This window comes from Panthera leo, chromosome C1 (assembly GCF_018350215.1).
Source record: "Panthera leo isolate Ple1 chromosome C1, P.leo_Ple1_pat1.1, whole genome shotgun sequence".
Classification (NCBI taxonomy): domain Eukaryota; kingdom Metazoa; phylum Chordata; class Mammalia; order Carnivora; family Felidae; genus Panthera; species Panthera leo.
This window is the reverse complement of record NC_056686.1, coordinates 168,287,307-168,302,414: the sequence shown is the minus strand read 5'-3', so window position 1 is coordinate 168,302,414 and position 15,108 is coordinate 168,287,307. Positions and strand designations below refer to the sequence as shown.

Genomic DNA, 15,108 nt, shown 5'->3' with positions numbered 1-15,108 from the left:
TAGTCTGCCTTTTGGGGATGGAAGATAATTAATGAGAGGCTAGGGTTTATTCTACATGCTGTACACCACTGCTAGACTTTTATGGATGCTCTCTGAGTTATGGGCATACTCTCTTTGAATTCATTCTAAATGAGGGAAACCAGCTTCCCAGTTGGCAAAAAAGCAAGGACTACTCTAAAAAGAAAAAGGGATTAAAGATGCAGTAGCTTATCCCAATAGTCTATGGCAAAGATAAATATGAAAAAGGTACCAGTTGTAACCTTTTATTCACCATTCACAGAGAACATATCAGTACAGCAGACAACATATTGGACTCTTCATTTAATTTTGTTTGCACTGAAGACACACACAGGAAAGGAAAGGGCTTGGGCTTTGGAACCAAGCTGACTGGACTGACCTGAGATCCCATCTTTCACTCATTAGCCGAGTAACTTTAGAAAAAATACTTGCAACCCTCTGAGTCACAGAATTTTCACGTGTAAAGTAGGAACAATGCCAACCATGACCCACTGGTGCTTTGAGGGGAAAAAAAATTAAGTAACATATACATATAGCAGTGCCTAACAGTGTTTGGAACAAGATAGGTCTAAATTAATATTAGTTCCCCTTTTTTCCTCCATGTGTCTACAAAACAAATTTGTTTTTGGCTTTGACATGTGAACTTTCTCCCCTCCCCCATGAAAACACATTTGTTTTTGCCTGTTTGTTTGTTAAATGGTTTTATTTATTTTTGAGAGCGACAGAGACAGAGTGCAAGCAGGGGAGGGGCAGAGAGAGAAAGCGAGACACAAAATCCAAAGCAGGCTCCAGGCTCTGAGCTGTCAGCACAGGATCCCACCTGGGACTCGAACTCACGAACAGCGAGATCATGACCTGAGCTAGTTGGCCGCTTAACCCACTAGACACCCAGGTGCCTCAAAAAACACATTTGTTTTCAAGTTGTCGCATAACTAAGAAGAGACATTAAAAAATGACTTCAAATAGATGTATTCATTTAACATGAGCGTTTGGGGAGAGAAAAATTGACAATTATATCTTAGTCCTCATTTAAATTATATTAACAATGGAGATGCCAATTTTTCCTTGTTCTCTTCTTTTACATTTCATATTCTACATAAAACTATATCATTTTCTTTTTTAGAAAGTCCTTAAGCTAAATGTCAGGATATGGGATCAACTCCAACTGCTTTCCCTGATCTGTCCCTTAGCCTTTTCTTTAACAAGGCTGATAGGTCAAAGATGGAAATAAAATTCTTAAGTGATGGCTTAGCTGGATCCTGTCCCTAATGTGCTGAGAGACTTATTTAAAATGGGTCTTACATGAGGAGGAGAGAGGGAGAGGTGAAGAGAATGTATCATAAGAAACTTTCTTCTCCAGAGTTTTGCCGGAGTACTGCAATCATTCTCATAAGCAAAAGGGAGAAAAATGTTGGCAGAAAGAAGGGAGTCACTTTTACACTACCAAGGTTAGAATGGTTTTGAGGGAAGGGTGAAAATCACTCACTTTAAACTAGAATAGGCAACATGGAGTTTTCCACGACTTGTGCTACCCCAGGGTCACTCGCCCCTGGTCCCAGGCCCAACTCACCCAGCTGGAGCTGTTCGCACGTCAGGTCTGGATTCTCTCCGATCTTGCATCTGTAAATCGCGCCAGGATTGACCACTGAAGCGTTGGCGAGCCAGCTGGCGGTGGGCGCCCCCACTACGAGCCTAAAGCGAGAAATGTGCACGTGCACGCAGACGTGAGCCGTGCTGCCCACTGAACTCCTGGTCTCTACACGCTTGCAGCTGGCAGCGGGGCCGATCCCCTCCCCCCTCCTCCGCCCACCGCCTCGCGCACCGAACCGCCACCCCGGACCCGCAGCTCCAGAGCCTTGCGCCAGAGCGCACCCGAGGCGTGCCACCCCGAGATCGGCTCGTTTCCCTAGCAGACCCTACGAGCTGGCCGTCGCAGCGCTCCCCTTCTGGCTCCTCCAGAGGGAGGAAAGTTTGAACCCGGCAGGGAATCCCTGAGGCGCCCTTCACTCGTGGCTCCCAGGTGCCCAGAGCGCCGAGCCCCACTCCACTCACCATCGGTTCGCCCCGTGGCTGTGCAGCACCACCGAATAACCGAAAAGGGTGTTGGGGGGGCCCTGGTAGAGCAGCGCGCTCTCGGTGTCCACGTTGTAGGGGCGCCCGGTCGGGACGCCCAGGCACAGCAGCAGCAGCGGCAGCAACACCGCCTCCCGGACGGCGGCCCCTCGGGGACCCGGCCAGCACCTCGCTTCCCCAGCCATGCGCTCTCGGACGGGAACATTCAACACCAAAAGGCCGCTGTCCCAAAGTTGCGCTGGATGAGACGGTCGGCCAAGGGGAAGAGCGCCCCAAGAGAAGTGCAGCGTGTCCGGCGCCGGCGGGCGGGAGGGAAGGAGGGAGGGAGGGAGGGACAGAGGAAGGGAGGGGAAGTCGGGCCGCCGCGGGCGGAGCAATCTGAGTTGATCTGGGATGCAGCACGCCCGCCGGGCCCCACGATCCGTTTCTGCAGCCGGGAGGTGCGGGCGCTCGCGCGGTCTCGGGGCGCCCGCCGCTGGGTGGGGTCCCGGGCGTGGTGCGGAGGAACAGGACCCTGCGCCGTCTCACCCCGCGCGTGGCTGTAGGGGGCGCTAGGGGACCTCCGCTGTGTCGGACGCGCGCCCGGGCTGGGGCCTCCAAGCCCGAGGAACGCGGGATGACTTCGGGCTCCTGGGCTTTGCAAGAGTGGAGCTGGAAGGGACACGGGACTTAGCCTTTTAACCTTAGTTAAGGCCTGCTTGCGGAGCGGCGTGGCCCCAACCTGCCCCGCGCGAGCACCGCTATGAGCATAGGGTCTCCGTGGCCTGCCCAGCGTGGCCCAAAAAAAGCCAGCCACAAACTCTGGCACCAGGACGGAGGCAGGGAACCGTCTGGATCCTTCGTGGATAGTTAAGGTCTGTCTCTGATTTGCAGGGGCGTAAGCAACCGCTAGAGAAATTAACAAGAGGGCCGCAACTAGAAACAAAAAGAACTCCCTGAAAGCTCCTGAGGCATATTTTGGTGACAAAGACGTTATGGCTATTCACTTCAGGACTCAGTGCCCTGCACCCTTCTATGCCCACTTCCTTCCTCCCCAAGCTTCCTCTAAAGTACCGGCTGCGTTCCTGAGGCAGACTAGTGGTGAGCTGGTCAGGGTGAATGGCACAAAGTTTATTTCGGCTGTTGCTGAGTCCAACAGGGAGGCTGGGTTAAGGAAGCAATGACTTGCCTCACTTTAACGGATATCTCCTTCTGGTTCTTGATGCTCCTACTTTCAGGTATCCATCATTGCCACCGGACACACCTGCCATCAGGGGTCTAGACCCACCCAGTATGAGGTGAAGAGACAGATACCATAAGAAGCCCCTGAAAATGCGCTGGAGACCCACAGCACTACATACCTGAAATGGGTGATGATTTTTATCCCAGTGCATTCCAGGTGTGCCTTAAGTTTCCAGAGCAACCAGAAAGAAGCCATAGATAGTTAAGCTGATATTTGCAGGAGATGCAGGTTCAGTTATTAATTATTGCTGTATGGATTTTAAAAAAGAAAGAAAAGAGGCTCATTAAAACCAAACAAATAGCACATCTTAAGTTGTAATGGCAGACACATAATTAAAATACTTGTTCGTCTTTTCAGCATATTTATTGAGCAGTCACTATGCTAAGCCCACAGGATACCACCGTGAGCAAAGCAGGACAAGCCTTCAGGAAAATTTTTAGCCAAGTGGACGATAGACAAACTTTGGATGACTAGGAAAAGTTCTGAATGCCTTGGGAACACTTTAAACGATAGTTTAAGGACAGAGGAGTGAGTTAGGCTGAGCAGTTCAAGAGGAGGGAGGAGGGATGTGCCCAGAAGGCCAGATAAAGGAACATGGAGAGGAGGCCTTGGCTGGATCATTTATCTGCCCACACACAGGTGAGTACTACAGGAAGCTGACTAGGGAAGCAGGAACACATCGTGAACATCCTAAGCCAGGTTAGGAATTTTTAACTCTGTGCTGGGGTGGATAGGAAGCTATTGAAGGATTTGTCTTGGGTTGCAGGTTTGCAACAAAAAGACTGAATACAGAAAAGCTAATTTGGGAGGCTCCCGCAGCAATGCATGTCAAGATGGCATTGCCCTAAACTAGGAAAGGGGATGGAGGAAAAAATAGACTCAAGAGATATCTGAGAGTTAGAACCCAATAGAACTTGGTGATAGTACTGTTAAATATGCATGTAAAGCTGAGAAGAAGTCAGAGTGTGTCCGTTTGGGATCTGAGTATGTGGTGCTAATTCATAGAGAAAAAACACAGTGCGGGAATGAAGTTATGCATGTGTGTGTGCACAGGTGAACATGTATGACTGGCAGGTGTTGCTGAACTAAGTTTTAGACAGGTGGAGTTTGAGATGTTTGTGGAATGTTAGGATGTTCTAGCCATATCCAATCCAATTATTTTTACTCTTTGGCCAACAGACAAAACGAGAGGAACAGTAACCCTCTCTCATTATTTGCAACAAAGTAAAAGGGGAAAAAAAAAGCTGTGTTAAATCTATTGTAAAAATGAAATGAAATGGCTTCCAGAAAAGTAGTAGCTATGAAGCCCATGGTGAAGGGTCCCACTCTGTTTTTCCACTCAGGGTATATTTCTTTCTGGGTAGATCTATGTGCTGATTTCAACCCAGTCTACAACTAGCTCAGGTTGTCATCATTCTGAAATCAGCGGTCCCTCTGGTTTGCAGCCACAACATTTTCAGTTGAGGCTTGAGAAGCAGATATATCAAAAGCATTCCCACACCCTCCAGACTCCAACCACGCCACTGACCTCAACACCTACCTCTTTCTTTCCCTCCTTTACCAAACTCTTATGCAATGAAATCCACTCAACATAATTTTTTTCATCACATAATTAAGAAGGGTAGCAGTCAATAGGGCACTTAATAAGGCAAGAACTTATTTCTGTGATTATGGTTATAATTTCACCACCTTTCCAGAAAAACCACCCATAACTACTTCACACCCTATGTTAGTTAGCCCTGAGTTTCCTTCCTCCAAGGCTTATAGAACAGTTCACTGTTCTTAAGTCAGTAGAAATAAAGGGTGTTTGTTTCATATTGCTTTGCAAAAGCCTGAAGATACTGCTATGTCTCTAATCAATGCTTTTGTAGGCAAGTGTGAGAATCATGTGGGGGGAGGAGCACGGGTGGGGAGAAGAGGAGGACTTTTCAAAATGACTTATGCCTACATTTCACCTTCAACTAAACTTAAATGTGCACTCATTCAGTTAATATGTATCATTTGGTCAATAGATTTCAAGTGCCTACTGTGTGCCAGGAGCCTCAGCAAGGACTCAAAAGATGAAATAGCAGGTGATCTCTATCCTTGGTAAGAAGTCCTCCCCAGTAGAGAGGACTCTAATAAAGGCTCACCAGCTTCTCAGAATAAACATTCCTCTTTCTTCAAAACCTCTCTTCTTGGAATACTACCTTTTTGAGATTTTTTTTCCCCTTTTCTATCCAGCCACTATGAGTGTCCTTTGCTGGCTCTTTTCTCTACACCACACGTGTTGTAAAGCCCCGGGGCTCCATTCTTAGCCCTCTTTCCTACTCTTTCTCCTCTTTAGGAGATCTAACCCATTTCCTGCGTCTTTCAGTACCAGCTACGTAATATTATTAAATACCACCATGAATCCCCAATTCATGTATGTCTCCACGTTTCTCTTGAGAGCTCCAGGTTCATAGGTTTTATGAACTTATGTTTAGTGCCTCTCTACTTGGATGTCCAGCGGCCATTGTGAACATAACATATCTAACCCTGAGTTCCGTTCCTCATTCAAGACTAAACTTTTCCTCCACCCAGTGTCTTCCTTTCGAACAAATAGCACTCCATCTGCCCACTTGTTCAGACCAGAAGTTTGGCAAATAATCCTTGATTTCTTCTTCTCTCTATTCCCCACATCTACTCCATCAATCGTCAAGGTCTATCAATTCAACCTTCAGAATGTATCTCAAGTTCATCCGTTTATTGTCTTCTGCCCTGCTGGTATCCTCTTCCAAGTGCAGAAACCTCATCTGGGCTTCTCACCTGGTTTCCCTACTCATCTCTCTCCACACTATCAATTTTCGACAAAGAAGCTAAAGTGAACTTTTAAATTCTATCAAATCATGCATGCTACTCCCTAGCTTAAGTCCTTTAAATAATTTCCCACTGCTTTTCCAGTACAGACTCCACGGGGCTGACACGGACCCTAGGACTTTGCAAAATTGCCATTGGCCACTTGCCCCAGGTCACTTTCTTTAGCTACACAGGCCTTTGTTAATTTCCTAAATGCATCACAGTGTTTTCACCCGAGGGGCTTTTGTTCATATTGCTCCCTCTGCCGGGACACACAACCTCTGACTTCTCACACGATTCTTTTCTGTCTTCAGTCTCAACCTAAAGGTCTCCTCACGGAGGATTTCCTTGCCTATCCATTTAACATAGGCCACCATATCGTTCTTTCACAGACAATGCTCTCTATTCTCTTCAGAGCTCTTTAACTCATAATCGTACACGTATTTACTTCATTTTGTCTTTCCTTGTAGAATATGAGCAGAGAACACTTGTGTTGTGTTGTTGCAGTTGTTCACCACTAAATCTCCAGCACCTGACATTCTGGCTGGCACAGAGCAGGTGCTCCATAGTAGTTTTTGAACGTCCCTGGCATGATTTGGACTTTTTACATTATTAATGCCATAAGCAGAGAGAAACCTGGATGTTTATGAGCTTATTGTTATGCATTATTACACGCAAAGCAATGTATGAAGTCTCTTGGCAGATGCAAAGACATATAAAGATAGGTCTTACTCTCAAGCAGCTTGTAATTTTCAAGGAGACAGATGACATGCCTCACAGAACCAGACAATACAGTCAAATATGAATGTCATCTACACTGGGGAGAAGGGACAGTTGGTTGCTAACAAATGGTGTAGGCATAAAGGGCAGTCTCAAGACCCAGATTTAGGTAAATATAGGGCAGGGAAAATGAAAGAATTGGTATGATACATTGGGTAAAAACTTGACATGAATTGCCAAGTACAGGTAATATAAGGAGAAATAAGGTAGCAGGGGCATTTTTAGGGCAGGTGACCGAAACAATGGTGATACTGGAAATAACAATAGAAAAAGCAACAGAGGAAAGAGTGGGAATGGAGAGAAAAGAGGGAATGTGTTTGGATAATGCTGGGTGAGTTTTAGAGATGAGCCTGAGAAGGTGGAAGGTGGAATAATTATAGATATGTCTAGCAAGTGTTATTTTTTTCTTTTTTCTTTTTCTTTTTTTTTTAATTTTTTAATATTTCTTTATTTTTGAGACAGGGAGAGAGACAGAGCGTGAGTGGGGGAGGGGCAGAGAGAAGGAGATATAGAATCTGAAGCAGGCTCCAGGTTCTGAGCTGTCAGCACAGAGCCAGACACGTGACTCAAACTCATGAACTGTGAGATCATGACCTGAGCTAAAGTTGGATACTTAACCAACCGAGCCCCCAGGTACCCCATACTTTTTCTTTTTAAAAAAAATTTTTTTAAGTTTATTTATTTTGAAAGAGACAGAGACAGCAAGTGGGGGAGGAGCAGAGAGAGAGAGGGAATTCCAAGCAGGCTCCATGCTGCCAATGCAGAGCCCGATGTGGGGCTCGAACTCAGGAAACCATGAGATGACATGAGCCAAAGCCAAGAGTCAGACACTTAGCCGACTGAGCCACCCAGGTGCCCCAGTTTTATTTTTTCTTTACTTTTCAAAATAATTGAAGTAGGGGAACCTGGGTGGCTCAGTTGGTTAAGTGTCTGACTCTTGATTTTGGCTCAGGTCATGATCCCAGGGTTGTGGAATGGAACCCCACGTCAGACTCTGCACTTAAAATGGAGCCTGCTTAAGATTCTGTCTCTCCTTCTCTCTGCCCCTCCCCCACTCATGCCCGTGCTCTCTCTCTCTCTCTCAAAAAAATAAATAAATAAAAAATTAAAATTACTGAAGTATGCAATATGTAAAACATTTAGTGATGCATAAAGAAAATGTTTACAATCTCTCCCTGCTTCCTTTTAATCCACCCTTCTGAGGCACCTCCTTCCCTTCCTTCAATAACTTGACTGCACTCAAGTGCTTGTCCCAAGGTCTGCTCTTGGGGCATTCAAACTAAGATAATACAAGGGCTTCTTTGTTGTTTTGTCTTTACAGTAATAAAGTTCTCAACAACAAACAGGAAGCTCCAATTCTTTTATCCTGAAAGGTACTATTAGATCAGATTTCCTGATTCTTGAATGTGAATATCAATGGCACATTTGCTTTTAAAGAAACATGAACCAATGCATCTTCTCAGTCATCAGGGTTGAGAAACCTGCTGTGAAACTGTGTGGAACACACACTAGAATTCCTCCCTGGGAAAATGAGTCTGTAGCATTTATCCCAGGACTCATGCTCTACTGGTGAAAGTTTGACCTCCCCATACCTACAGATTGCACCTGTTTGCAGGCAAGCACACTCCCAGGTGCTGGAGAAGTCCTCAGGCAGAGAGGAGAGGCACGGGCTCCCTGGGAAGCTGCCAGTGTGCTGAAACTGTCTACCCAGCAGGAGGGGAGCTCAGGTAACCCCAGGTACTGGTCATTGAAGATGTCTGTTACAACTGCCAATCGAAACTTTGGATGGTTTACTAGTGTTGCTCAAACCTGGTTTTTTATCCCTCAAGTTTTCTCTGGTTGGTTGGGGAAAATGAGTAAAGCACTTAATACAGTGCTTAGCACATAATGAATACAGAATAAATAACAGCACTTACTCTTTCATCCTTCTTTTCTTATCATCATCATCATCATTAGTGATATAATTTATGTAGAAATAAAGTACCTATAGAAAGAAACAATGTATGGAAATCTGAGCTCAGGGCTACTGACTCATGTGAAAGCTTGTCTATGTTAATAAGAGGCATTTTCTGTCTGTAATTGCTTATATTTATTTACTCACTCAACAAACACTTAATGAACACTCATTATGCGTGGTTGAGACACACTGTGCATAACATGGTATAAAAATTTGGGATCCTTTTCCTTTTTTACATGTGCATTCCAAAAGGCAATAGGCAATAAATGATAATAAATATTTCCTCTTTTTAGTTTTGTGACTTTTCAACACACTGACGTACATACGTAGATGACATTTTTTCTACAGCATAACTATGAATAAATACATCATTGCCCTGCTCAGGGACTCCTAATGGTTCCTTCCCCAACTCAACCCAATTAAATTAGAATTTCTTACCTGGGGTTTAATACTGTCCATGCCTGAGTTCAAACTAACTTCCTTTTTACCTACCCCAAACGTAGCCTATTTCTCCTTCCTTCTGGAAATGTTCCCTTTAGTTTGGGAAATCAACAGATGAAGAAATAACTACTTAAAGCAGTAGGTACCAAATGCCATACAAAATAGTATTTATAATGGAGAGATTCAACCGACAGAGGGACTTCTTCTGGCTGGGGTGTTTGGGGCAATTTTTCTGGAGTAGAAGGGCAATTTTGTGAAATTTTCTTTTTACAGTCTTTTCAAAACTCCTGAAACTACTGATACTTTATAACTTCTTAAACCAAGTCTATTTCATGCTTCAGTTCAGAAAAAGAAACAATTGCTCCTGTTGTTACAGCATATAGAGGACCTGGTATAAAACCATTTTCCCCTCAGAGCACATAGTTATTATGTGACAACATTTTATCTCATAAGTAATCTGACCTGGAAGATTGGATTTGTGCACTGGAATGATTTAACAACTGGTCCACGCAGGGATCTCAGAGGTTCACATGACACACAGATAGTTCACAATCTCTTCTATTATCAGAGGGTAGAGTCATTGCAAAAGTGCTACACAACATGTCTTGTCTGAATACTCTCATACGAAGACCTCATCGGGAAAAACAGTGTTCCTCGGCATTCTGGAAAGGGAAATGGTGAATAAGCAGTGTAAAATTGGTTAATCGTGGGTGAAGTTATATCACACAACAACCATTTATGTACCTGTGTTCCAATCACTTTGAAGACACAAAAGAAGTTAAAGATATGTTGGTATTCTTGAATTTCTGGCAACCTAATTAGACAACACACACTAACTTGAAACCAGAAAACAATTTCAAAGCAACAAACGAAATGCATTGTGAATATGGCACAAATTATATAATGTAATAGTGATGTATTCAAAGTAGCTAAATGTAACAAAAAAACAAAGTAGCTAAATGTTTTGAAGGAGGACTAAAGGAAAAACAAATCTAGTTTAATCTTCCATTTATCTAACTTTCCTTCTTTTCTTCTTTTTAAACCAGACCACTTTGGGAGAACATAAAAGATTATGCTTTGTAGACCAGATTAAAGATAAGAGAACAGCAGAGACTAAAATATCATTGGTAAATGGGAGGAATGTAAATAGTGGAAAGGGGCTATACCACTTTGTAAGGATAAGAGTGAGAAATAAGAAAAATAATGTATCAAAGTTTCCTGAATTGTTTAAAATCATACAGAAACTTCAGAATTATTTCTGATTTGGATTAGCAAAGTGTAATGAATTATGCTACAGGAACTAATTTTAGCCCTATCTCATGTCTGTGTGTTGGAAAACCAGCAGACAGTCTGGATGTTCTATTTTTGGTGCACACTGAAAATCAGCTTGGTTTATAACAGTTGCACACTATATTGACCCAGTAAAGTAAGTTTCCTTTGTTTAAAGAAACTAGAAAAACCATCTCGGTTTTAAAGCCACATGTTGTTCATAAGGAACTCATTAGATAGTGGGTACATGTGAAAAAGAATCCATTTCAGACCCATCTTTTTATTATTGTCCAAAGGACGGTAATACTAATTCAACATAATAATAATAATATAAACATTTTCTTTGTGGACTGTAGAGATATTTCTTACTATTTTCATGCTTCACATAGGAATAGGCGGGCTTGTTTTGTTTTATTTATTTTGAGAGAGAGAGAAAGCATGACTGGGAGAAGGGCAGAGAAAGAAAGGGAGAGAGAGAATCCCAAGCAGACTCCATGCTGACAGCATGGATGCTTAACTGCTAAGCCACCCAGGCACCCCAGAATAGACAGGCTTTTTTTTCTTTTTTTTTTTTCTCTTCTTATTTTTTAAAAAAAATGTTTATTCATTTATTTTGAGAGAGAGAGGGAGCGAGAATCCCAAGTAGGTTCCATGCTGTCAGTGCAGAGTCTAACACAGGGCTGGATCTCATAGACCATGAGATCATGACCTGAGCCGAAAACAAGAGTTGGACACTTAACCAGTGAGCCACCCAGGTGTCCTGGAAGGCTTTTTTAAAACTGGTTTTAGACCATGCAGTGATTTGGGAAACCCGAAGTCTAATAATGAAGTGGTCTTTATATTTTTTTATAGCTTCTTTGTTATTAAAATGAAAGGTTTCATTCCAATTGTCATTAGTGTTATTTCCGTTTCCAAAATGTTACTGTTTTTAGTTACCATACACAGCTGGAGAACTTTGTTCTTTCAGAACCTGCAACAGGAATCAGGAAATGACATAGACAGACAGGCAGGTGTAGGGTGTTCAATTCAGCTGATAACTATTGAAGAAGGTGAGATGATGCAAGCAAGAAGAAAAATATGAATATTGAATAAATGTCAACATTTATGTATCCACATATCAAAATCTATAATTGGCTGGGTATCTATCAATCAATCATCTATCTATCTTTTCTTTATCATATGCTGGCTTAGTTAAATATGTGCAAAATAGAAATGTTTAACTTTTCTTTCCAGGGTCGGATAACACTCTTTTCTAGCTGTGATACTATGATAAGAAATATGTATTTTGCTCTTTTTTTTTTTTAAACATTTTATTTATTTATTTATTTATTTATTTATTTTTGTTTTGAGAGAGAGAGAGAGAACAAACAGGCAAGAGGGGAAGAGACAAAGGGAGAATCTTTTTTTTTTAAGTTTATTTATTTATTTATTTATTTTGAGAGAGAAAGCGTGACTGGGGAGGGGCAGAGAGAGATGAAGAGAGAGAATCCCAAGCAGGTTCCACACTGTCAGCTCAGAGCCCATGTGGGGCTCAAATCCACAAAGCATGAGATCATGACCTGAGCTGAAATCAAGTCATACGCTCAACTGACGGAGCTACCCAGGTGCCCTTATAGTTTGCTCTTTGTCCCTAGCTCCAAGCCAGGGCTCCTAAAATCTCATAATTTCATAAGTGATAAAGATGAAAGAACCATCTTGATTATAGTATTTGGGTTTTGTTTCCAGCTCCTTGAGTAGCTGTGTAAGGATGAAGTTGACTTTTAGAAAGCCTCTGAAAATGAGGGCTGGCTACCAGATGAGCCAACCATGTGACTTGAGAGTTGGAACTTTCAGCCCCATCCCCCCAACCTTCAAGAAGAGAGCAGGGAGGCTAGAAATCAGGTTCCAGCACTAAGGACTAATGATTTAATCAGCTGTGTCTATATGTTGAAACGTCATAAAAATTCTAAATGTTGGAGTGTGGAGAGCTTCTGGGTTGGTGAGCACTGAGGTGCTGGGAGGGTGGTGTGCTCAGAGAGGACACAGAAGCTCTGCATGTCCCCCTACCCCTGTACCTTGCCCTATGCATCTCTTACCTGAGTTGTATCCTTTGTGATAAACCAGTAAAGATAGTGTTTCTCTGGGTTTTGCAAACCAAGCTAGCTAATCATTGAACCTAAGGACAGGGTCACAGGGAAGCCTGAGTTTTAACCAGACAGTCAGAAATAGGGGGGGCTCAGGCTTTTGACTGGCACCTTTTTGGTCGGATGGAGCCCTTAACCTGTAGGGTCTAAACTAACTCTGGGTGTCAGTGTCAAAATTTGAATTAAATCTTAGGATACCCTGATAGTGTCTGCAGAGAATTGGAGAATTATCTGGTATGGAAAACCCACACATTTGGTGTTAGAAGTGATTAATGTAAAGAAAAGAAATAGGTTTTTCCTTTACTAGTGTTTCACAATTGCCTTCCCCAAGACTCATTTCCCTTTGTACTCTTCTAGATGTGCTCTTCTGATAAATGATAAAAAAAAATTGTATGTGTATGGATCTTTACAATTTACAAAGTACTTTTTCCAAGCTGCACTAAGGTAGCTGTGAAATAATTATCAGTAAAGCCTGAGATCCCAGGGGTATTGTATAGGTGCAAAGGGAAACAACACAAAATGCATCATAGTAGCCAAAGCTACACTTTTACATTAAAAAACATATGTATAGGGACATAATTTTCATCTCAGGCTTAATCTGGAAGTTACTCTTCTCATGAATAGATGAGCAACAAGAGCAGCACTGTCAACTCAGAGACATCTAGACAGGTCACAAACACTTAGATCTCTGGGACACAGAGAACTGCAGAGTCAGAATATTTCTGGAGCAGTGCAGACCAAATTAAAGACCATTTTGTAGTATAATTGGAGAACACTGTAACCTCTATTAATGGAGATCGAGCTTTGAGGAACTGTATGTAAAAAAAACTGAGAAGCCTCTATACTTAGGATTAACTGACCTAATAGAAGGAGGTGCCACTCCAGGTCTTATTAATGTGATGCCATCACAAACTGGGGCATAGAGGTCAAGAATGGGTAGGAACCAGTTCAAGAGAATAGATAAGAGATAGCACTGACCCCACGCTAATAACCATTTTTGTTTGTGTTTTCCCCTCTAGCCACAACAAAGTAAAGATTACTACCAATGCTTCAGAGAGGAGAGATTGAAATTTTAGTATCAGAAGTCTGCAACCTAGGGGTGCCTGGGTGGCTCAGTCAGTTAAGTGTCCGACTTCGGCTCAGGTCATGATCTCGCGGTCTGTGAGTTCGAGCCCCTTGTCGAGCTCTGTGCTGACAGCTCAGAGCCTGGAGCCTGCTTCGGATTCTGTGTCTCCCGCTCTCTCTGCCCCTCCCCCACTCATGCTCTGTCTCTCTCTGTGAAAAATAAAATAAACATTAAAAAAAAAAGAATTCTGCAACCTAGCTGATATTTTTTAAAGTTAATAGTATTATATATAGTTCACTTTCCTCTGTGAGTTTAGTTAATCCTAGTTGATCTTTTATTCTTAGTACAGAGTGCTGAGATACCAGTTTTGATAACATGTAGAAATCTGACCTAGAAGCATCTCAACTAAAAATTGCAGTCAATACTCTGCTACCAAGAATACTTAACCAGTTAAGCAGGAGGTAATGCTGTCTTACCAAGTCTTACTCTTGGTTCCTTCAGTAAACTCTCTATTATAGGTTTAATGTTCTACTTTATTGACCCTTAGAAGAAAATATTGAGTGAGGGAGAATAATTTCTTTCATTTTAGAGATGAGGCAATGGCTTCCAAAGTGTTAACTGGCTGGCTCAAGGCCTGCGACTACATTCCTGACCCCCTCACATTCCCTTATAAGGACACTAGATTGGCCTATCTAGAGGGACAGCCATCTGAGGGGGTTGCCAGGGTTCAGATCTCCGGGAACTGCATTAGGCAAAACCAGAAAGACATTTCTCAAGTTTGAGTCAGAGAAACTAAGATTAATCCATTCGAATGAAGAATAGAAATGGCCGGGGGGGGGGGGGGGAGTGGGGGGAGGCAAAACTAAGTTTCCAGAAACAGGTGGAAATGGGCAAAACAAGAGCAGGTCTGAATGTTCCTGGGTAATCACTGTAAACCGAGCTGAAGCATGTATGATTTTCTTGACTGGCTTTGATATCTTAAAGATATGGAGATTGGGGTGGGAGGGAGGGGAGGGTGCGTGATAGGCATTGAGAGGGCACCTGTTGGGATGAGCACTGGATGTCATATGGAAACCAATTTGACAATAAATTTCATATTAAAAAAAAAAAAGATATGGAGATTGCCCAGGGAGCGGGGCATATTACAGTGTCATTACATGACTGAGATAAGATTCAAGGTCTGGTCCGCCATTCAAATTTATTTATTTATTTATTTATTTATTTATTTATTTTACTATTTATTTCCAATACACTTGAAGGCTTATGCTATGTATAGAGGAAAGAAGCTCAGTATCTAAAGAAATCTTGCCATTACAGGTTGACAGTACTTGTTTAGTTCTAA

General features: G+C 42.7%; 1 protein-coding gene across 2 annotated transcripts in view; it reads right to left on the bottom strand.

Annotated features, from left to right (window-relative positions):
• ITGA4 (integrin subunit alpha 4) overlaps positions 1-2,372 on the bottom strand; it is a 90,517-nt gene extending 88,145 nt beyond the window's left edge. For both annotated transcript variants that reach the window (XM_042949309.1, XM_042949310.1), the window contains exons 1-2: positions 2,071-2,372; positions 1,589-1,710 (exon numbers count right to left, since the gene is read on the bottom strand). In XM_042949309.1, coding sequence (XP_042805243.1) covers positions 1,589-1,710; positions 2,071-2,276 — 328 coding nt within the window. In that variant the 5' untranslated portion in view covers positions 2,277-2,372. The remainder of the gene's footprint in view (positions 1-1,588; positions 1,711-2,070) is intronic.
• Positions 2,373-15,108: the final 12,736 nt, after the last annotated feature.